General features: G+C 39.4%; 2 protein-coding genes, 1 long non-coding RNA gene and 1 pseudogene across 8 annotated transcripts in view; 2 read left to right on the top strand and 2 right to left on the bottom strand.

Annotated features, from left to right (window-relative positions):
• The window catches only part of mcf2l2 (MCF.2 cell line derived transforming sequence-like 2), a 114,460-nt gene that overhangs the window by 41,524 nt on the left and 48,437 nt on the right, over positions 1-24,499 (bottom strand). For all 3 annotated transcript variants that reach the window (XM_063891725.1, XM_063891726.1, XM_063891724.1), the window contains exons 11-15: positions 23,728-23,919; positions 23,142-23,333; positions 22,863-23,049; positions 22,646-22,743; positions 21,488-21,576 (exon numbers count right to left, since the gene is read on the bottom strand). In XM_063891725.1, the coding sequence (XP_063747795.1) occupies positions 21,488-21,576; positions 22,646-22,743; positions 22,863-23,049; positions 23,142-23,333; positions 23,728-23,919 (758 nt within the window). The remainder of the gene's footprint in view (positions 1-21,487; positions 21,577-22,645; positions 22,744-22,862; positions 23,050-23,141; positions 23,334-23,727; positions 23,920-24,499) is intronic.
• On the top strand, positions 884-15,839 carry b3gnt5a (UDP-GlcNAc:betaGal beta-1,3-N-acetylglucosaminyltransferase 5a). 3 transcript variants are annotated; one of them, XM_063891727.1, is made up of 2 exons: positions 884-1,158; positions 13,990-15,839. In XM_063891727.1, exon 2 carries the CDS (start codon positions 14,498-14,500, stop codon positions 15,668-15,670), a length of 1,173 nt encoding a protein of 390 aa, XP_063747797.1. In that variant the 5' UTR covers positions 884-1,158; positions 13,990-14,497; the 3' UTR covers positions 15,671-15,839. The 3 variants fall into 3 exon arrangements, with proteins under 3 accessions (XP_063747797.1, XP_063747799.1, XP_063747798.1); XM_063891729.1 differs by lacking the exon at positions 884-1,158 and adding an exon at positions 10,856-10,965; XM_063891728.1 differs by lacking the exon at positions 884-1,158 and adding an exon at positions 11,546-12,635.
• Positions 3,642-4,767, bottom strand: LOC134869814 (uncharacterized; annotated as a pseudogene).
• Positions 20,854-24,122, top strand: LOC134869815 (uncharacterized). Of its 2 annotated transcripts, XR_010166458.1 has the most exons (3): positions 20,854-23,115; positions 23,219-23,303; positions 23,755-24,122. It is a non-coding gene; the product is annotated as an uncharacterized LOC134869815 (long non-coding RNA). The 2 variants fall into 2 exon arrangements; XR_010166457.1 differs by having other exon boundaries at positions 23,219-24,122.

The following is a 24,499-nucleotide window of genomic DNA, read 5'->3' as shown; positions in this document are numbered from 1 at the left end:
GACAGAGACAGGGAGATCCAAATTCTGTTTCTCACAGTCCAGAGGAATACAATTAAAATGTATACAAATGATGTACATACAGTATATGTATATATTTTTTCAGGAGTCAGCATTAAATACTGTATGTGTTTGGTCTATTGAACTTTCTTCAAAATTAGACTAAGATTAGATTAAATGTATTGTCCTTGCACAGAGTAAAACAAAATGTAGTAAGCATCTAACCAGAAGTGCAAAAGTAGCATTAAAGTGCTGTATTAATTACAGAATAATAAAGTATATACATATCAGAAGTATATTAAAAGCTAATAGTACTACACGTAGTATGATGATGTAAGATAACTGTAATGGCAGTACATGAAGTAGAAATATGAATTTACTATAGACCATTATTGACACTTAGAAATATATATAATATATATTTTATCTCTAAGTGGTTGACCAATCACAACAAGGCCGGCAAGCTAACCAATCAAAGTAGACTGGACTCTGGTTTCAGACAGAGGGTGAAAAGAGGTGCTTTTTGAACATTAAAGGATGGAGACATGTCCCAGTATAGGCAATAAATACAATATTAACCTGAAAATGAGCAGGATAGGGCCCCTTAAACATGTGCTCCGTGCTATTGTCAGTCCCTGCTGGTTGGTTAGGTTAAATTGCTCCTATTTTGAAATGTTATGGCCACTCCTGTGTACTGTATGTTTATGGGATGAAGAAACCACTACATCCATTCATCTTAAACCGAAATTCCTCTCAAAGAAACAGATACTAAAAAGGGAGCATGAGGGAGTTGGGCTAAAGTGCAGGGGAGAAGTCTAAAGAAGTCTCCATCCGCTGCTTGGTGGTACCTCCCCCTTTATGAGGCACCCACCGGACCACACACACACACACACACACACACACACACACACAGCGCTGGGACCTTCAGAGCAGGCTACTGCTACTGACAGGGGCAGGAGTAAGAGGAAAAAGAAGAGAAGAAGAGGACATTCTGAGTGGCAGAGAGCCCGGATTGGGTAAAATAAAAAAAGAGAAGCAGCTGGAAAGGATGAGGAAGGAAAAGATCCAGACAGATATGAGAGAAGTCTGAGTATACAGGAGCTGTGCAGAGGAGAACGGTTTATCTGTTATTCACACATGGACTGAGCTCAATAACAGCCGGTAAGTGAGGAGCACAGTGCACAGTGTGTGTTTGTGTGTGTGTGTGTGTGTGTGTGTGTGTGTGTGTGTGTGTGTGTGTGTGTGTGTGTGTGTGTGTGTGTGTGTGTGTGTGTGTGTGTGTGTGTGTGTGTGTGTGTGTATGCGCTGAAGGGTGTTGCTCTAAATTAAGTGTATAATACCTTCCTGTGTTCAAGGCTAAATGCTTGCAGTTGACAGAGTTCGAGAGGAAAGAGAAAGATTAGATGATCAGGCAACAAAAGTACATGCAGTCCCAGAACTCAAGGCTCTTTTCCAATGGGTGGTGACCAGAGTTTACAAGCGTGTTTCAATGAAACTGAGGGGATGAATCGGGCTGAGACTAGTTAGCAGAAGTGAGAGCAAACAGCAAAAAAACTCAAACTTAGCTCGATTGACAGAAAAATAACAGTTTGAGTTGGTTAATAAGCTGCATTTGAGAGATGTACATCTCAGAGTAAGTTTGAAAGGTTTTTGGTTCATTTTTATACTTAAAACACAATATAATCCCATTTCTAAATGGTCTGTTCTGCTGTTTTAAGTGTAATTTCTGAGTGTCCATTTATCTTCCAGTGGTTTAATTGTTGTTTTGGAAATTTATATATATTTCTGCAACAAAAGTTATGTTTTTTTAGTGGCACTTCATTAATGTTATTATTATATAGAACATGGCAGTTGTTTTTGATTCTGCTCAAACGTCATTTCCAAAATGTCAGATTCGCCTCCCTTCCAGGAAACAAAGCCATTAGGCTACACTAGTAACAATTCAAGGAAATCAACTTGAGATAACATTTTGTAAGCCTCATAATTTCCTCTTGTCTTTTACTTTAGTTCTGTAATCAGACCTGTCACGTCTCCCCTGAATACATACAGCATGGACTGTATGTTGCCACACCATTAGTGACTGACTTTATCATAGTAACATGTTTTAAAAAAATTTTGGCTCGAGATACCAGAGATACAACTTCTAAATCAGGTGGACAGAGGGGATAGCATGCCTAGACATTCCACAGGTTGGAATCAAACCAGCGTGCTTCTTGGCAGCGTGGACTGAGCCCATGCACACGATACGCCAACTACCACTGAGTTGAATGGCGGCCCTAGTTGCATGTTTTGCATTTACATATTAAAAAGTCACAATCACTATAAAACAAAAAGTATGTGTTGAAAAAGATTTAGAGAATGTGTTAATGGACTAAATAGTGTTATTGCCCAATGCTGCTCCAGAGGGCTTGTTTCTACTAGAAGGTTCTTTTTTTTCTTTTTTTTACATAGTCCATCAAATAAAAATGCCAGTTTCAGTATTGCTAAGTAAGACAACATGCAACAGCTTATAGAGTTGCGTCCATCCCATCTGAACTTGTTACTATTTTTCTAGCTCTGGGAGGAATAGAGAAACATCTTCACCCTTTGACATTGAATAGCTGAACAAAAATAAGCTGGGAGCAGTGTTTCAGTAAACTGCTATAAAAAGCTTTGTTTCCCACAGTAATTGCCTAAATTTAAAGTGAAGGGCCCACAGCACTCATAACAGATTTTTAAAAATCATCATCAGGTACATCTTTACAATCCAACGCAATCCCATAGAACTGCTCTGACAAAAAGACTACCTTTATCATACATGGACATTATATGTTTTAGCATTGAGGATCTATACCATGTGTTGTTGTACTGAACTATATTATATTGATTGAGTTGTTTCTAAGTATTATGTCCTTCATAAATCTAAGGGGCAGACTATAAGATAAAAACTCTGAACCTAATAATGACAACATAATTGATTGGTAACTTGGTGTAATGAATGGGGTTAAGCAGTGTCAATCATGGAGGAGTATAGAGTTTACAGCTGATAGTGTGGATCTGATTTAGTTTGATGTGGAATGTTACACTAATTGATTGACATGAAGTCAACAACTTCAATGCTTGAGGTTCATTAAAATTAGTATCCATTAAATACTAGTACAAACTTGTTTAAATTCACAGACTGTTTAGACTAGTCACAGCCTCCAATTACAATTATCTGTCTAATGAGGTGTGTTCGGATGCTGCCTCCAGACAGAGATAATTGAAACTCATAAAATGTATGACTATGACTGTTTGATAATGTTACTGCCAACAACAATCAACAATTGCATCTTGCATTTAACTAACCTGACTGCATCTGTCAGCACATGTCTGACTTCACTTACTTCAACACAATAGGAAGATTCTTTAAGGAAAATCAGATTTTTATAAAATTCTGAGATTTATACAAGCTGAGCCATCAACGACATTTTAACTCCACAATGTTAATGGTTAGTTAGGTAATTTAAGGAAAACCTAAATCAGAATAATACTTCCAATATATACAACTTCCTCTTCTGAATCTCCTTCAAGGCAAGGCAAGGCATGTTTATTTATATAGCACCTTTCAACACAAGGCAATTCAAAGTGCTTTACAAACATGAAAGACATTAAGAGCATTTAGAAGTAGTAATTTAAGAGCAAAGATAATGAGATAAACACAACAGGTATAAAATACATGAATAAAAGTTGCAGTGCAATGTTAGATTAGAACAGTTCAATTAAAAGCAGCGGCAAAAAGAAATGTTTTCAGCCTGGATTTAAAAGTAGTACGAGTTGCAGCGTACCTGCAGGGTTCTGGGAGTTTGTTCCAGATATTTGGAGCATAATAACTGAACGCTGCTTCTCCTTGTTTAGTTCTAAGTCTGGGGACAGAAAGCTGACCCATTCCAGAAGACCTGAGGGTTCTGGATGGTTCATAATCTCTCACTGTAAAGACTTCAGAACTGGAGTGATGTGATCCACTCTCCAGGAGATCAGAAATGTATTTTGGGCCTTAACCATTTCAATGCTTTATAAACCAGCAGCAAAAATTTGAAATCAGTTCTCTGACAGACAGGAAGCCAATGTAAAGACTTCAGAACTGGAGTGATGTGATCCACTCTCTCAGTGTAAAGACCTCAGAACTGGAGTGATGTGATCCACTCTCTGGGTAAAGACCTCAGAACTGGAGTGATGTGATCCACTCTCTCAGTGTAAAGACTTCAGAACTGGAGTGATGTGATCCACTCTCTTAGTGTTAGTGAGGCCTCGAGCCGCAGCGTTCTGAATCAGTTGCAGATTTCTAATGGATTTCTTAGTGAGACCTGTAAAGACACCATTATAGTAGTCCAGTCTACTGAAGATAAAAGCATGGACAGGTTTTTCTAGATCCTGCTGTGACATTAACCCTTCAATTCTAGAGATGTTCTTCAGGTGATAGTAGGCGGACTTAGTAACTGTTTTAATGTGACTGTTGAAGTTCAGGTCAGAGTCCAGGACTACACGTTCTGGCGTTAGCTGTTGTTTTGAACATTGCTGACTGAAGCTCAAAAATGACTTTTTGTCGTTCCAACAATTACCTTAGTTTTGTCTTTGTTTAATTGGAGAAAGTTCTGACTCATCCAGTCATTGACTTGCTTAATGCACTTACTCAGTGTTTGAATTGGAGCATAGTCTCCTGGTGAAATGGTAACTGTACATGTGTGTATCATCTGCATAGCTATGGTAACTTGTTTCGTTGCTTTTCATTATCTGAGCCAGTGGTAGCATGTAGATGTTAAAGAGAAGAGGCCCCAGGATGGAGCCTTGAGGAACCCCACATGTCATATTTGTCAGCTCTGATGTGTAGCTGCCTATAGAGACAACGTGTTTCCTGTCCTTTAAGTAAGATCCAAACCAATTTAGAACTGTTGCCGAAAGTCCCAACCAGTTTTCTATTTGGTCTAGCAGTATGTTGTGTTCAACAGTGTCAAATGCAGCGCTGAGATCTAATAATACTAACACTGAGATTCTGCAGCTGTCTGTGTTTAAGTGGAGGTCATTGAAGACCTTAACGGCAGCAGTCGCAGTGCTGTGGTTCAGTCTAAAGCCTGACTGGAACACATCAAAACAGTTGTTTGCATCCAAGAAATTACTCAGTTGTTTAAAAACGACTTTTTCACAGATTTTACCTAAAAAAGGGAGGTTTGATGTGGGCCTGTAATTATTCATTGCTGAAGCGTCCAGATTATTCTTTTTTAAGAGCGGTTTAATGACTGCAGTTTTCAGGGCCTGTGGAAATACACCTGAGTCAAGAGAACTGTTTACTATATGAAGTAGATCTGAGGTCATGCTAAGAAAAACATTTTTGAAAAAGCTTGTAGGTATAATATCAAGGCAGCAGGAGGAGGACTTCAGATGTCGAATAATGTCCTCTAAGTCTTTATCATTAATCTGATGGAATTGTGTCATGGTGTTTGAATTGACTTTAAGTGGACACAAGAACAACACATTTGCTGTACCTGATACAGAAACACAGACTGCCTGTGAAAAGAATTGTTGTCTGATTTCTGAATTTTGTCAGTGAAGAAGGAAGCAAATTCATTGCAGGCCCTGGTGGATTGAAATTCTGATGCTATACTGACACTGGGGGGTTTGTTAGTCTCTCAACGGTCGCAAACAAGGCACATGAGTTGTTTGTGTTTTTGGCAATGATGTCAGAGAAGAAAGACCGTCGTGCATTTTTTAATTCCAAATTATAAAAGCCAAGTCTTTCTTTATAGATTTCAAAATGAACCTGGAGATTTGTTTTTCTCCACCTGCGTTGAGCTTTCTACACTCTCTTTTTTTCTGTTCTCACGGTCATGGCCTTTCTCCATGGAGATATTTTCTTGCCACACACCTCCTTTACCTTAGTGGGAGCAATGGCATCTATGACATTTTTAACTTTTGAATTAAAATGATCGACTAGCTCATTTACTGAGATGTTAGCGAGGGCTAGTGTGGGAGAAAACTTCTGAACAAACATTTCCCTTGTGTTTTCAGAGAAGTACCTTTTTGTGGTAATTTCCTTTTTGAACATTTGTGTGAACAGAAATAGAGCTCTCAAAGAAAACACCGGAATGATCAGAGAGTGCAACATCAGTCACCGCAACCTCAGAGATGTTCAGACCCTTTGAGATGATTAAGGCCAGAGTGTGCCTTGTTGTGCGTCAGAACCATTACATGCTGAGTCAGTCCGTAGTTATCAAGAACTCAGAACAGTTCTTTAGCCACTCTGTCCTCTGTGTTGGATATTAAAGTCCCACACAATGACTAGACGGTCAGAGTCAATACACATTATAGATAGCAGTTCAGCAAAGTCATAAAAAAAATTGCACAGTATTTGGGTGGTCTATAAATGTAATGAGCAGAGCTCGAGAGGAGTATTTCAGCTGAAGGGCTGCATATTCAAAAGATGGAAAGGTTCCATAAGAGGTCTGCTTGCTTTGACGGGAATCATTAAACAAAATAGCAACTCCACCCCCTTTCTTATGCATTCTAGCCTGACTCATAAAACTAAAGTTGGGAGGGGTTGATTCAATAAGAACAGCTGTGCTGTTATTTTGGTCTATCCAAGTTTCAGTTCAAAGCATAAAATCCACATTGTGCTTGGTGATAAAATCATTGATTAAAAATGTCTTTCCTGCTAACGACCTGACGTTTAATAAAGCTAGTTTCAGCTTGTTGAATACACTATCAGTCTGATTTTGTGTGACAAGCTGTGACTGACGTGGAATCGCAGCTAAATTTGATAAATTCACACTAACAGTTGAGCGCTTTCAGTTTCTAAGCTGATTCATAGAGTAATCCTTGGGTGTGGACACATGTGACAGAGAAGATTGCGCTGTAGCCATGTTGATTGGATTATATCCAGACCAGTTAGGTATGATAGCCAGCAGACTGCACGGTTAAACTCACATTGAGAAAACATGTGTGACCGCGGCCTAAATAGCAAAAATATTCTGCATTCCTGTATTAATATATCACCCCAATGACTGATCCCACAAACTCTCTAGAGAACCAAAATTATATAAGTGTTTTAGTTTAAATGCACTTTTGCTGGGAAAGAACATGTTATCTGTTATCTCTGCTCCAACATAAAGCGGAGAGGTCAACTGTTACTAATTCTATAGTTAATACAGTCTAGCTTGTAAAAGAGCATTATCTTATGAGTAATTTGAAAGAAAAAGTTCAGTTAGAGTCTAAACGATGAACGGTGGACCCATCGGCACTGTTAGCTGTAGTGTCAAGAAAACACAAGTAGGCTGGGTAATCCAGGTCTTTCAGGAACAAGATCGGCTGGGTGTCAAATATCCCACCTGAGGTGATGGGTGCTACTCAGATTATATTTCTACTTGTACCACATGAGTGAACAGGCTATTCTTCTATTCGATGTAAGAAGAAACAAAGCACTGAATTGAAAGTTGTTTACAGCTAGTATACTTCATCCAATTGGTGGTTTGGTGTAAAACTAGTAAAGCCACAATAGATAAACTGTCAAGTAAAGGAACAAAAGCATAAACATATATATATTTATAAAAGATATGCAATAAATACTGCTAGGTAACATTCAGCAATCGATTAAGAAAGTTTATCTGACATAATAATAATAATAATAATAATAATAATAATAATAATAATAATAATAATAATAATAATAATAATAATAATAATAATAATACAGACCAATTGTTTATTGATTTTATTTTATATAATTATGCTGAATCTCAGAGATAATTAAAGTTATTCTATCCAATAAAGTAAAAGGTTAAATATTTTCCTCTAAATTTTAGTGGATGAGTATAAAGTTGCCCATAAAGTTGGAATCAAAATGTTGTACCTCTTCTCATGAAATGATTGTGACAATGCAAATGAAACCCTAACCCTAGCCCCGATCGAAACCGTTGCTCCCGGTTTTTCCAGGCAAGCTCAATACTGGTTGATGAACGAAAACAACTCTCTGGAGGGCTTACTTGATCAGTTTTCATGCAGAAAAAAGACCCTGGAGTCAATTTCTGCTGGACTATCCCTTTAAGTGATGTACAAGTACCTCAATATTGTACTGTATATACTGTACTTACAGTTAAGTTCCACCAAGGGGCATAACTCTAGTAAGCAAGTTACTTTTGTTCTGAAAAAGCTTCAAAACAACTATTTCCTGTTTAAGAAAAGGGGAACAAAGAATGTCACTACCAATGAATGAATCAGTTCTAGATACTGCCCAATTTCTCTAAGTACAAATTAGCTTCAGGGGGGGCCTTACAATCTACACAGCATTCAACAACCTCTGTCCTAAGACCCCTGCAGCAGAGAAAGGTAAAACTCCACACCCCCGCCCCCAAAAAAACTATTAACAGGGAGGGAATGTTAGAAGCCTCAGGGAGAGTGACTGAGCCGGCATTCCTCTCTAATGGCAGGAAGTTTTTTCTAAACTTAAGTGTTCATTGCTGGTGATCCTCAATTTCTACAATTTATTCAGAGAACACATAACACTCAATAAGTGTGAATAATAATGTCTTTTTACCACTTTCTGTGAGAGGCTAAATGGTTGTTTTTTATAATGGATAATATTTGTTTAAGAAGGGACAATGCACATTAAAAATAAATACTTCATTATGTCATCATGTAGACTTGCCAGATTTAGCCATACATTCTAATTATCTGAACAGGTATTTTACAATCCCCTCTGGAAGTAGCTCTTTAAAATAATTAATTATTAAGAATTAATTGTGCAAACAGGGTCCAAACCGTGAAATATTTTAAACATGACTAAAATATCTGCAAATTTGATCATGTTTTCCGAGTTTAAGAAACCATATTTAGTTCAAATTTTACAAAGATGATATGAATTTTACTTTTATTTAAATGTTTTCATTTTCGATCACCATTATGTGTATCATTAAAAGCAGCTTAAAGGTATAGGGGAGCAATGTGTCATCATTTATGAAATAAATGCTTCCTACTTGACACTTCTGAATATATTCATGCTTTTCTATCTTAACAGTTTTTAAAATAACCTCTACCAAAACGTCTTTGAATGCGTGTCTTTTTGAACTACAAAAGGTAATCTTTTGCTCTGAACAGCAGCATTAAAACTAAGCGCCCATGCTTAAAGAATGTTGTTCTCAGCCTAGAACTTGCATACCATCATCCTTCCACATTTAAAGTAACAGGTTAAAAGAAAAGGCCTTACTTTCCCTAATTAACCTTACTAAAGACAATGTTTAACTGTTTCTGACAGTGGAGCCTCTCAGGATGTTTATCCACATGACCTCTGAGAGTGGACCCCGGGCCACGTGTTGTGTCTGTTGTTGTATCCAGGGTGCGATTTGTAGGGGGGGATGGTGAGGATTTCCCCCCCTCTGGTTTTCCTATCCCTACCTCTGCTAAATTATTTTTATCTCCGGTGGGGACAAGGATTTCCCCCCCTTGATAGCGATGAATGCAACTTAACTGCTAGCCTACTTAAACTCTTGAAATCTAACGATCTTCAGTGTCTTTACATCAGAGTAGGCTATTCAGCAGCCTTCTGGCAGACGGTGCATATTTCTGAACGTCATCGAACACAAAAACATTGTAACATTTTTGTGCGGGAACTTCGCAGGAAAAACAGCGCTGAACCAAACATGAAACGCGTTCAGAGCAGCATATCATCTTACTTTACAGGACCCATTTGCAGAATTGTGGAGAGAAGAGGGCCGAAATGCTGCAGACAATGCCCCGATCGGAAAAACGAAAAAGCCACCACAAATTTGTCACCAGAGCCGACTGTTTACTTTGTCTAGTTTTCCAGACCTGTCCCTGAGTGTTGACAGCACGTTGTGCTATTTAGTGAATTATTTTGAGTGTTTGATTTAAGTTAATTGGAGGGTCTTTTCATGGAGAGCATTGATGCTGTTCTATGGTGCTTTCTGCCTGTTAGTGCGTACGCATGTTTTTGTGACGTTGAATAGAAATCCATGTATGGGTTATTAAAAGTTTTGCCATGTTGTGATGGGGACTAATCCACGGACCCGAAAAAAGGGCCTGTCTACTTTTTGCGTTTTTTTCTCCCTAGTTATGCAAGTTAAAAGTCCAATGTTCTTGTCTATGAATAAATAAAAAAAAACATCCCCCCCTCTGTTTTTTTGTCAAATCGCACCCTGGTTGTATCGGCGGTGTTGAGGGAGAATCTGCTGCTGTGGAGTTATGTGTTCGGCCCAGTGTGTTGCACAGACGTCAGCAGCTTCTCTGCTCGGGGGCTCTGTCGGGCTAAAGCCCGTCTATTATAGTTGTTTGTGCTGAGTCGGCACTCGCATTCACTCTGTAGTCAGCCAACATGGAGGACGGGCCTTTCGGGGTGTTTACATAGATGTATAAACAGAACTGGACACAGAAGAGGTGGGACTACGTTCAATCCTATAGAAGCTGCTCAGTGTGCTCAGTGGCACATGAAGCCAAAATGGCCTGGCTCTCTAGCATCTTGATTATCTGGGTCTTTGGAGCATGCGCTGTTGCATTTTGCTTAAGCCCCGCCTCCAATCCACAGCAAGAGGGGGGGGGGGAATAACTCTGGATTCAGCTTTTAGGGCACTATAGAACTTTTAGACCCAATGCTATAAAGAAGGGCTAAAATAGGGTTCTGTACTGTGTAGTTGATAAAGTAAAAAATAATAATATATCCAGTATATTTATAATCTGATTTAAAGACATATTTTTCCTTATGTAAGTCAATGGGAGAAAGTATTTTTTGGCCCAATGACATCACGGACTGACACCGGCGTTGTAGTACCACAGTCTGGCCACTACAAAAAAGCACTTCAGTAGAATCTGAGGATGAAACCCTCTTTATTAGTCACATACATGCACACAGCAGAGCACACGAAATTTGTCCTCTGCATTTAACCCATCCTAGTACTAGGAGCAGTGGGCAGCTATTGTGCAGCGCCCGGGGATCTTCCATGGGGTGTGAGTGTTTACCAAATAAGATGGCTTTCATTTTTTAAAAACTTTTATTTTTTATTTTTAAGCCAGCTCTGGCCTATCTTTTTAGAATTTGCCTGAGCTGGCGCTTTGTGAACACATGCAGGTGACAATTATACAAATTATCTGCAGTTTCAAGTTTGAAGTTTCACCCCTTAACATTGGAGTATGGTTATTATTTTTGTGAGTTTTACACTTATGGTAAAATATGGTCTGAAATATAACTGTTACTGCTATAATACATTATTCTATTCATCTTAATCGTTGTACAGAATTTGAGATGTGATGTCTGTGAGTCTGTGTGTGTTTCCAATGTATGCAGAGGTGAACAGAGACCTGCCTTTATCACTAAAACAGTCAAATCCAGTGGACGTCAAAGAATGACTTTATTTTGTTACTTCGTGTGTGTGTGTGTGTGTGTGTGTGTGTGTGTGTGTGTGTGTGTGTGTGTGTGTGTGTGTGTGTGTGTGTGTGTGTGTGTGTGTGTGTGTGTGTGTGTGTGTGTGTGTGTGTCTTATCAGTGGATCCTCTCCTGCTATTTCCACTAAAACATCATCATTTAATTTCTTCTGCACAAACAATCAACATTCTCCCCTTAAAGTAGACTTAATATAACTTCAGAAAGTGGCAATTTTCTGGAATATTAGTGGTGCATTAGATTGAAGAAAGGTTGCTGTAATGCCACAGCTATATTATAATTTTGGGATAAAATAATTAAACCAAAGGATATTAATGGTATTTTAAAAAACGGCCTAGAGAGTGTTCAAATTAATATAAAATACACATAACTGAGGAGCCAGACAAATAAGTCCATATTAAATACCTACACAACAATTGTGAATATTAAAGTGACAACAAGAGAATTAAAAATTACAAGGAACACTTAACTCATAATAATATAATATCAAATATACTACTAAATATGTATTGCTACTGGAGATACTTGAAAGTCTGATACACATATCTAAGTAATGCTTTATCATTTAATATTAAGAGAACAATGCTTTTGGCAAATTTGTCTTTAATTTTATATTTTGAGCGTGACTGATTAAACCATGGGCTTTTACAATAATACAATTAAAGTGTCAACAAAAAGTCTCTACTGAAATATTATTGGAATAAAGCAGCATAATTTAACATGTGGGTATATCATACAGATTCTAGACGGAAGAAAGCCACAGCAGAGGTGACACTGATCACATTTGATTTCTTAAATGAATATGATAGAAATATAATAGTATGATATAATTAGACACATTTTTAAAATGTATTTTAGGGATCTAAATGTATCCTACAGAAATGTTTAACTTCAATATAATAATTACTTTAATGTCGCGTGGTATAGTTATTATTTTCGTACAGTAGGCCTATACTATATAGATATCAACGTAGTATTGAAAAATCAAAAGTGCAAAACTTACAACAGTGACTATCTGTGAAAGTATAAACACACCTCGCTGAAAGACCCGAGGGGAATACCAAATATGTTGACACCTGCCGCGAACACCACGCGGTGACGCATTCACTGTCCTCAGCAAATCCAAAAACTCACCGAAAATGGTTACATGACACAGCGACAACTCACAGTGATCATGGACAATCCTGCACAGATCTTCAGGTTTTTACTCCGTCAGTCTGCTCTCTATATATCCTACGTGAGTAAAAGAGAAGCACATTTCTCGGTGCGTGTTTCTCCCGGGGCGATCCTTCAATGATCGATCGGTTAAACTGACTTGAGTTTGTGAAAAGTCGTGGCAGATTGCATGTTTTGGCACAGTTTTTGGGCTGACTTGTGTATATCCTCTCGTGTTTTGAAAAAAAAAAGGTTTTTCATTGTGTGAGCTGTGCGCGTACATGTCACAAAGTGCACCCACACCGTGTGGGAGGCAAGGGAAATTGATCTAATTCACGGTTATCCTCTCGTCACATTTCTTGCACGGATTAATACAGCGGGTTGGATACCTGATGATAAATCAAGGATGGCCCAGCACATTCAGAAACATGCTGGACGAGTTCCGTTTCATTTCAACCTTTTGAGGGAAGTGGGCTCATGCTAAGCAGACTCCTAATAGTAATGCTTTCAGGCTTGATGTATTGCTTCTAAATATGTATCATATATTGAATAGATAAAGTTTTCCGTGCTGTATCACTACAGGCATGATTAACTCTTCACTCTGCTGTGTTTTAGTTTGGGGATGTGTCCTCTTAAAGGTGGGATGTGTATTGCCTGGCCAGCTGCACCACAAAAATGCTTTTTAATTAATAAAAGTGGGTCCTTTATGAGGTTTTAATGTAAAGCCAACTACTAACAGCAAGAATAATCACAATCCGAGCAAACTGCTGAGACTCTGAAAGCCAGTCAAACAGCCTGTCAATCAAATAACAAACTGGTAAATCTACTCATTATTTTTGCCTACCTCACACAACATGTGTACTGTCTGTTAAAATGTAATATTTAACAAACGGTGATAACCTTAAAGAAAGGAGTAAAGCACTCAAGGTCTCTGGAAGTCCACTTAGCTTAAGTCTCCCTTTTTAAAGTTTCTCTAACAAACCCCAACGGCAACATTTTTATCCATTTTGAGTTGAGAGAAAACATGTAACCCTAACCCTTTTCAACAGATCTTTGGACGAATAGAGTCCAGAGAACAAGTATTATTATTATGATGAATGTTGCAACCAGATTTGAGTTTGTGCGTGTGCTTTCTGAACCATATAAAAAAAGATCATGAATAGATCACTGTGCTATTAGAAATTATGTAGTTAATATGTCCTCTTCACATGTCTTGTTTTGTCCGACAAACAGACCTACATATATTTACCTTACATAACCCGCAGGACATGGATTGGGAGGCTTGAACTAAACTGTCTGGAAATGTTGTGTGATGAATGACGTAAGCAATTTATCCAAATTGCTGCTTATGAATGAATCAACTTAACATTTCAGCATTTGTGTATTAATCCAAAAATGGCTTATCTTACTTGGGTATCTCTTTATCTCTTTTTCAGGCACCATTTGTTCCTATGACCTGCTGATGTGAGCCGGAGGGATAAGGGAGAAAGTGGTTCTCAGGAAAAAATAAAGACCGAGCACGTTGAATAGTCTGAGACAGAGGAGGGACGCCAAACTTTACCTGGAGATGCTTGCAGCCCGATTATCATGAAAAAGTGGAGCTTTTGCATGTCACAGTTGAAGAAGATCAGTTACAGAGAAACCCAAACACTTGAGGAGCCTGAAAAAGGTCTCCTGGAAGAGGAGATGCCAGTTGGTAGGACAGGAGCAGGGAAAGAGGAGATTGAGGCAAGACGGACCAGAGTAGATAAAGAGAAGGCTAAAATAAGGCAGACAATTAGATACATTAAATAAGAAGTAGAGAGGCAGGCAGAAATGAAAAAAACCCATTAATTACCATTAAAGAAAAACCAGAAGAAGAGACTTCAGGAGAGTATAAGTCTCGAAGGATCCAGAGGATAGGTGCTGTCAGGTTTTGAAGATCAGCACAAACAAGTCATCGCGATGTTCATGAACTTCCGTCGTATTCGCAAGTGCCAGTGCGTGCAGCTGCTGACCGCATGCATGGTGCTGTGTGTGGTCATGGTCAGCTGGGAGGAGCTGGACCACCACGTTGTCAGCCACGTGAGATCATACGCGTACCGCTACCTAGTCAACAGCTACGACTTTCTCAACTCTTCCTTCAACATCTCCTCCAAACGTCCCAGAAAGGATGGTTCTATTAATGGGTTGGTGACCTACCCATACATCATTAACCATCCAGGGAAATGTGCGGGTGGAGAGGGGAAACGCGGGCGTGATGTGCTCCTGCTTCTGTTTGTGAAATCATCGCCAGAGAACTTTGAGCGGCGCCAGGCCATCAGGCACACGTGGGGGAATGAGAGCTTTGTTTGGTCCAAACTGGGGGCCACGGTGAGGATGGTGTTCGCCCTTGGCGTGGATGAAAAGCAGAGATCCAGGGTGCAGAGTGCACTGCTACAGGAGGACCAGAGCTACGGAGACCTGATCCAGCAGGACTTTTTGGATACCTTCCACAACCTGACAGCCAAACTGATCATGCAGTTCCACTGGGTGCACGAGTACTGCCCTCAGGCACTCTTCCTCATGTCTGCAGATGACGACATCTTCGTCCACATGACCAATTTGGTGAAGTACCTAAGGCAGCTTCTGAGCAATAAATCAGGGGTCAAAGACTTTTGGGTGGGGCATGTACATAGAGGAGCCCCTCCGGTTCGCCGAAAAGAAAGCAAATACCACGTCCCCTATGATCTGTACCCCTGGCCATCCTACCCGGACTACACGGCTGGAGCGGGGTACGTGGTTTCACGGGATGTTGCCACTAAGATCTACCAGGCCACTCGGGTGCTGAACTCCTCCATTTACATCGACGACGTCTACATGGGGATTTGTGCCAACGCCATGGGGGTCTCTCCCCAGGAGCATGTGTACTTTTCAGGGGAGGGCAAGGCTCCGTACCACCCATGCATCTATGACCACATGATCACATCGCACGGTCACGTCACAGACGTGCGGTCGCTGTGGCAGGCAGCTACGGACCCTAAAGTGTATGGCAAGTCCAGAGGATTTATGGGTAATCTGTACTGCACAGCTGTGAGGGTGATGATGCTGTGTCTGCCATATCAGAACTCTTACTCCTGTATGGCTGCTTTTACATAAATGATCTTCAGGTAACACAAGGACTGCTGAATGCTGAATGTTTGCAGACAAAAAAAGGACAGAACTTTACTCAAACAGTCAGCCATGTTATTTCTCTTTAATGTGATATTTAAGTGGTTACTTGGCTATTTGCTCTATGGTAATAAAGATAAAAGCTCTGATAAGCCAACACATGCACTTAACTGGTCTTCATTCAATAGGATCGCTTTTCAAAGGGACAAGATACAGGTAAAATACAATTGTTCTTTCACACGAGGGCTTTATGTCTTACTTCTGAAGTCATTTTGTTTAGAGTCTCGAGATTTATCGTCAAAACTAGTTGTTAAATATAATCAACCTGAGGCAATGGAAAAGTTATTTTTGTGCTCTGCATACATGTCCAATCAAGCCCTAAATTCAGCATTTTAAGATCAATAACTTGAATATTTGTAGATCACAAATTCTGAGGAACAATCTTTCAAATGTTATTAAAATACTCAAGAACAGTAACCATATTGTTCTGTGTAGGTCACTTAAAGCTGAAACAATTAGCAGATTAAGTGCTTAGTCAATTAAAAGAGAATGGCCACTTTTTTGATAACTGGTTTAAGATGGCAAAGAGGGTAAAAAACAAATAATTTTGAATGTGTTTTATGTCCTTTTAAAATGAATCTCTTTCGTTTTCGTTTTGGACAAACAAAACATTTAAATATGTCACCATGGAAATGTCATAGACTCAAATATTAGTCACTAGATCAAATAAAAATAATTGATGGATGTTGTCAATTTGCCTTTAGAAAAAAAAACAGAACAACCTATTGCAAGACAACATCATACATCAACATCACCATACCATGAGGTTCCATATGGTGAAGATATGATGATAATGATCATTGCAGCACTGATTATGCAACGTCAACAGGAACCATTTAGAAAAAAGTGGCTTAAAAACACATTCCTGTATTCCTGTTTGAGTCTATAAAGTTCATTTTATTGGCATTTTCTGTATCATTTATCCACGGTCAGAAACTCTTTGAACTTTGTATGTTGCACTAGTAGCTTTGCTCGAACTGACTCACTGTAGACAGGCTGACAGAGTTCACCAGGCAATTTCTGTTGAGAAAACAGCTCAGCCAGATGGGTAGGAAGCTATATCCGGCCAGACTGAGCTAAACGATGCCAGATGAGTGAATCACCCTACCAAGGTACAGACGGAACACTTGATACAGAATGTACAGTAGGTTGCAGGGTAATTATCTACAGTTTTGTTCCACTGCAACACTTTATGATGCATTATAAAGTATAGCAAAATATTTCTCCTATGCAAAATATATATTTTCTAAAAGAAACATTGCTCTTATATTTGCTTTAAACTTGTGGGTTGTATTTCACTTCCTTAGGCTTGAATAAAGAAGCCATAAAGTGACTGTGAACATTTGTCACAAGTAAATTTTGTTTCCAGGGTGTAGAACAATAGTATCAGCTGTTTATCTTTAACCTTATAAGAAAATCATCACCTTGAATTAATATTTTAGCCAATAGTTGCTTTTTTTACACATTCAACAACTACAAAGTCACAATATCAATCATATTTTGGTTGTTTTTCTAGCAACCTGCCTCATATACGTTTTATATTCATTCTCTTTTAGCTGTTTCTGTTGCTACCAAATCTTGAGCCGAGGGAAACAGCTGACCTTCTGGAAGTTGAAAGTTTCACTGGGTTGTTATTTTTAAACTGGAGTTTTTCTGTGGAAAACAGCACCCGACCAAGAGCATCACCTGTTTCCTCTTTCTGATTTTACTATGCCGTCAAATTTTCCTATGACTCTTTTCTCCCTCCCCACTGCCGATCTAGTGCTTCCTGTTTCCTTAGGTTCCTTTTAAAACATCAAACTGGGTGAATCACCAGCAGTGTGTGGGAGTTCTGGCCTCATTTTTTTTTACTGCTGAGGAGCAAGCAAATTTGGGTCCACATATGGAAAGCATTCACTAGTGGAAACTTGGTATTCCTCAAGTCAAAATTTGTTTATTCTAATCTGTTTTAATTTGGTTTTCAGACATCCTTCCAGACAATAACCCATTAGTAGTAACCTAAATAACAAAATAGTTAACATATCAGTGTCCTCGAAAATACCAAATGTGACCAATCCAAAGATAAAGCTGTTTTTCTTTTGCTGAATTTGGAATACCATTTGAAGTGACAGCTGCAGGGGTAAATTCAGCTCATAAAAGGTTGTCTTCGGTGGCGTGCAAATGTGGTACAACAGCACAAACCACATCCATTATAAAGTTATCCAACTGTCACTGCTGGCACAGTTTGCCTGTTTCACAACTGTTAGTGTCTTGTCAGTATATTTGAAATGACTAAGTTAACTACGTTAGCTAGGTAGCTGACAACAGATCTGCAATAATATCAGAAGGAATCATGCGATACATTATTAAAATTAGTTGATAAAATGTACATTTTTAGAGAAGATTCCAGTGACAACTGTCCTCGGGTTTCTGTGGTGTTTTGAGCTTTTTCTTATTTGCATTGTGACGTTGGCGCTCTGAGTTAATGTTGCACTTGTTTCGTCAAGTTGGTGAAGATGTTATTTAATTTGCTTGTGTTCAGATACACATGTTTTTTAATTTGTATTGTTCATGAAACTGTAGCGCACATGGAAATGTTGTTGGCTGCTGTAACAAGTGTACACCTGTCGGCCAGTGTATTTTCCTACATTTGATAAAAAGGTAATGAAAACAAACATGACCAACATGACCAAGCTCAGTTCCTTTATTACATGTTGTGCCATTAACAGGCCTCACATGTGAAGTAAACCTACTCTATATATGGGTGTTTTGTTTTTGTTAAGGATTTCCTGATACACTAACTGTTACCCAGGCAGTAAAATTATCAGAGCAAACATATATTACAAAGCCTTTGTTAACATTTTAAATAAACAAGTGTTTTGTTTTTTAATAATGTTAACATGTTGTTATGTTTTCCACATGTTTCCACCAGACACAACATTATATTTCAATTAAATCCAAGTATTCATGATTGAACAGACAGATTATCCTAAGAAGTAAATGGGTCTTATCTAGGCTAGACACACACCCTTTGACTAAAAGACAAATTTGTTTTATGTCAGTGTAGCCGTGACCCTGCACTGTGATGTTCTCTGTACATGTGATGTTACTAATACATCCACATCCCGTGTACTGAACTGCTAATGCAAATGACCTGAAGTTGATGAGTCAGAAAACATGACGTGGAATGCAAATTCCTCAGAAAGAACTGAGCCTCTGGGCTTTAAGTAATTTGCCTAAGACGCTCCTACATTTGGTTGTGTTTTTATGTGTGCATGCCGCCTCCATGAAAGTGTCTCTCAGGTATTCAATGTAAAATCATCATATTTCTCTAATTAAAACCAATTTCTTTCATTCAAAGTTAAATCTGTGCAATCCATTTCATGGTTCCTTGACAATAATAGATTAGAGTCTATCACTATGCAGTGAATGGAAACCACAAATACTAACAATTTCCGTAGTATGGAGGCTACGTTCTGTATGCAGCATGTTGCTGCTTTTTCCCACAGCAACATACTGTATATCAGTGATGCAGAAATTATAATCAAGAACACTGTTTTACAGTGGGGCAAAAAAGTATTTAGTCAGCCACCAATTGTGCAAGTTCTCCCATTTAAAAAGATGAGAGAGGCCTGTCATTTTTATCATAGGTATACCTCAACTATGAGAGACAGAATGGGGGAAACAATCCAGGAAATCACATTGTAGGATTTTTAAAGAATTTATTTTCAAATGATTGTGGAAAATAAGTATTTGGTCAATAACAAAAGTTCATCTCAATACTTTGTTATATACCCTTTGTTGGCAATGACAGAGGTCAAACGTTTTCTGTAAGTCTTCACAAGGTTTTCACACACTGTTGCTGGTATTTCGGCCCATTCCTCCATGCAGATCTCCTCTAAAGCAGTGATGTTTTGGGGCTGTCGCTGGGCAACATGGACTTTTAACTCCCTCCAAAGATTTTCTATGGGGTTGAGATCTGGAGACTGGCTAGGCCACTCCAGGACCTTGAAATGCTTCTTACGAAGCCACTCCTTCGTTGCCCTGGCGGTGTGTTTGGGATCATTGTCATGCTGAAAGACCCAGCCACGCTTCATCTTCAGTGCCCTTGCTGATGGAAGGAGGTTTTCACTCAAAATCTCACGATACATGGCCCCATTCATTCTTTCCTTTACACGGATCAGTCGTCCTGGTCCCTTTGCAGAAAAACAGCCCCAAAGCATGATGTTTCCACCCCCATGCTTCACAGTAGGTATGGTGTTCTTTGGATGCAACGCTGCATTCTTTCTCCTCCAAACACGACGAGTTGAGTTTTTACCAAAAAGTTCTATTTTGGTTTCATCTGACCATATGACATTCTCCCAATCCTCTTGTGGATCATCCAAATGCCCTCTAGCAAACTTCAGACGGGCCTGGACATGTACTGGCTTAAGCAGGGGGACACGTCTGGAACTGCAGGATTTAAGTCCCTGGCGGCGTAGTGTGTTACTGATGGTAGCCTCTGTTACTTTGGTCCCAGCTCTCTGCAGGTCATTCACTAGGTCCCCCCGTGTGGTTCTGGGATTTTTGCTCACCGTTCTTGTGATAATTTTGACCCCACGGGGTGAGATCTTGCGTGGAGCCCCAGATCGAGGGAGATTAGCAGTGGTCTTGTATGTCTTCCATTTTCTAATAATTGCTCCCACAGTTGATTTCTTCACACCAAGCTGCTTACCTATTGCAGATTCAGTTTTCCCAGCCTGGTGCAGGTCTACAATTTTGTCTCTGGTCTCCTTTGACAGCTCTTTGGTCTTGGCCATAGTGGAGTTTGGAGTATGACTGTTTGAGGTTGTGGACAGGTGTCTTTTATACTGATAACGAGTTCAAAAAGGTGCCATTAATACAGGTAACGAGTGGAGGACAGAGGAGCCTCTTAAAGAAGAAGTTACAGGTCTGTGAGAGCCAGAAATCTTGCTTGTTTGTAGGTGACCAAATACTTATTTTACAGAGGAATTTACCGATTAATTCATTAAAAATCCTACAATGTGATTTCCTGGATTTTTTTTCTCATTCTGTCTCTCATAGTTGAGGTATACCTATGATAAAAATTACAGGCCTCTCTCATCTTTTTAAATGGGAGAACTTGCACAATTGGTGGCTGACTAAATACTTTTTTGCCCCACTGTATATATAAAATGTTTTTAATGGTACATATTATTTTTTATCTCTTTCATTTCCCATATTTATTTTTGTACATTTTCTTTCATTGATTTTGCTAAAAATGTTAAATACCTAACTCTGTTTGCTGTTTTTTTTTAAAGAAATTCTTTATACATATCTAAAATGTGATTTTGTATGAATAGTAATTTTCCACTTGCATGCTGCTCTTATTCAAAGCAACAGGTTACCTGTAATAGTTATAAGAAATGATAACCAACTTTATGGTACCCATTCTCTCTGATTAAAGTCAAGTCAAAGAAACCCTTAGGGCCCTTAAGTGAAAGTCTTCTGTGGTTCTGGTCATACAGAAAGGACCCTGTTCCTCAGTGTGTCTTTTGAAATACACATACTAGTAGAAGTGGGATGTGGAAACCTGAAGCTTCTAGTGTATAACAATTCAAATTAACTTTTCAGTGAAGTATGAAACTTTTGACACCACTCTGTTTTTGCTGCTGTGCCATTTGACCTCACAACTTGTTTACAAACCTATAGAATAATCCTGTTGTTTTATCAGTGAAATTCCTTTTAGGTGAAAAACTGCATTTGAGCGATGTATTCTGTCCATACCTGCGTCTGTCGGATAGACTCTCCTCCGTGTCATTGGTCACAATAACATGTGTGGAGCCTCCTTGGCTTTCCTCGTGCATCACCTCAATCTGTGGCGCACAAACACACATTCAGTTAATTATTAGGGCAGCTAGTATATTATGCAAACAATGTCTTTTTTTTCAGCTTGGTCCCAATAGAGCTCTTCATTGTTCCAGTCAATCCACTAACCAAAGCCAGTAGATATATTGTCTTTACCAGGTGTTTGCATTCAGATGGTCATCAAGTCCTTTGTGAATATGTAACTAGGCTAATGGTAAATCCACAGATGACCTTTTCTTCTGTCAGCAGCCTTTAATGCAAAAGCTTGTGTCATGATTAACCTTGCAGAACTGTACTGCACTGAACTACTGTAAATTAATATACAGCTCCAGAAGAAATGAAGAGACCACTCCAAATGTTTCTTAAATCTTTATCTCTACATGTATGGCAGCCATTCCAGTGTCTGTTGAATTCTGACACAGAGGAATGTTGTCAGTAGTTTATGGAATACAATAAAATAAACCTAAAAATAATTTAACTGAAAGGTAATAATATCCACTTCTTTGTCAGGCATTTTGAAAGCAACATTTCTTGTGGAAAAATAAAGACATTTAGTTGTGGTTTCTATGAGGCTAGGCTGAAGGTGCCACAGAGGGACTAAGTATACTGTTTGAGCTGACAGCAAAACATCATAAACGTTCTTCTTACTGATCAGTTACGTAACATGTTCTAGATTTTTCTAGGAGATGCAAGATGCTGCATTTGTTGTCTTTAATAATGGCATCCAACGCTATAGCTGGCCATTGATCCATGATAGGATGGATTAAATGAGGGGTCTAAATGTCACTATGTGTGCTATGCTGTGCACATGGGTGACGAAAAAATACAAACTTCAAATCCTCCATTTCTATCCATTTACTCTATCCATAAATTGCCTTTGGGACCAGCGGGATAGGCCCAACAACAGATCAAGAAGTGCGTAGTATGGACTGGTACCTATAGAAGTATCAATATTTGTGGGACCAAACCTTGCCCCAGTGTCACAGTCAGTTACTCTTTTTTAATTTGTGATGTTTAGAACTTTAAAAAATCTTTAAAGTTCTTAAGAGATTTAAGAGTGGGACTGCAGGAGGGTACCTTGATGCCTCCCTTGGCCTTGCGTGTGTTCTTCTTCTTGGGATCTTCGGCTGGCGGCTTGCCACTGTTGGTGTTATCAGAAGCTCTGCGAGCCAGTGCTACAAGAAGTTCAGAGGACCAAGCACTAGTGTTTTATCACAGACAGAAGAGTTCAAACAGTTGGGAGTTACCCAAGGTTGATCATCTGAGGCACAAGTTAAGGCAACATCCAACTCACGCTGCTGGACCCCTGTGGTCCTGGGGGGGGTTTTCATTGACGGCTTTTTCGGAGAGGACTCGGGCCGCGGGGCGACAGGCTGGACAGGCCTCGTCTGTTTAGCCGACAGCCTCTTCAGACTGACGTGCCGTTTCTGGAACATCTCTTGTACGTCCTCCAGGCGCTTCAGTGCCTTCAGGGCATTGGCCTGCAGGCAGAACACTCACCATCAGCACTCCTCATCATCATTCAAACACAACATCCAGTCAGCATGGTAACTACTGCGTTTGTGTTCCATACCTTGATATCCTCAGACAGGACGACCTCATCCTGGTTGTGCAGGTTCCTCAGTTCAGTCAGTTGGTTCTTTTCCTCAGACTCCAGAAAGCGTTCTATGTCCGCCAGTGCTGATTCCGCCCCTTCCTGTGACTGACACCTATCCACAGCCAGGGAGGCCAGCAGGTAGATGCCAGACTCACACCACTGGTTAACCTGAGCAGAGGAAACATTCAAACAGGGCAAAAAGTTAATGTAGAGAACAAAACACCATCACATATAATCCCAAATCCTGGAAGAACATGCCACTGGGGTCAATAAGGACCTTCAAGAACATAGTCTTTACCTCTTCACCACCTTAATTAAATTAGGGGTCGAGGTTTTAGCCTTGTTTTGATATTATAAAGACTCAATATAATACCTTAAAATAAAATAAACACTGAAGATATGATAAAAGCCAGATGAGAATTTGAGTAAGATCTTAGACATCATAACAAAGTATACATAAAAAGTCAGAAACCTTTAGCCCAAATACAATGAGAGATAATCCAAGTGCTGGGAAGCTTTTGTTTTCTGGCTGTGACATCTGTACATGATATCATGTTCTCACCTTATCAATGCCCATGTGTATCTGCAGGGATTTGGACAGGACATCCGTCTTTTTCTTGGACTCGTTGCTGAAGTCGTCACAGACCTGCCGGAGCTCCACACACTTGGGTCGGATGGAGTCAACAGCGTAGTGGTTGCTCTGGATCAGCTGGTCACCGTGCAGGGCGTGGAGCTGGGCCTTCTCTAGCGTGGGCTAAAATAAACATGTTTCAGAATTCATCATGGCCGCCATCTGAAGGGTCTACTGGGGAGAACTTGTCCTGGACTCACTGCTGTACAAAGCTTGACAAAATAACCATTTGTGATTATTGATTTCTGATCAAGCGGGTGGTAGATTATTCAAGGAGCTGTCATGACTTAGATTGAGGTAAGGAATAAATACTTTTGAAATAATAAGTGTTATAGTTTCTCACTTTTGTTGTATGATGCTGACCATAACACCAATCAAAATTATTGTTTATATCTTAAACTCAATTATTTTTTCATGATAGTGGCTTGTAAACAAAAGGATTTTAGGGGACATTTCTGATTTATAGGTAACTGGTATACAGTTAGCTTCTCGCCATGTGTAACGTGCGTTTCACAGTGCGACAGGAGGTTGTGGCCCAGTGGGGTAATGCGCTGATCTTTGGAACAGGGGAAAGCCTGCTCCAGTCCCACTGTAGTAAGCATGTCGTTGTGTCCAAGGGCAAGACACTTCACCCCAAATTGCTCCCGTTGGGATTGCCCACAGTCTAAAAAGTGGCATGTAAAAAAATATAATATTTAAATAA

The sequence above is a fragment of the Eleginops maclovinus genome, chromosome 9 (assembly GCF_036324505.1).
Source record: "Eleginops maclovinus isolate JMC-PN-2008 ecotype Puerto Natales chromosome 9, JC_Emac_rtc_rv5, whole genome shotgun sequence".
NCBI classification, from domain to species: Eukaryota; Metazoa; Chordata; class Actinopteri; order Perciformes; family Eleginopidae; genus Eleginops; species Eleginops maclovinus.
Note: the sequence above shows the minus strand (reverse complement) of the source record. Positions and strands in the feature narration are given on the sequence as shown.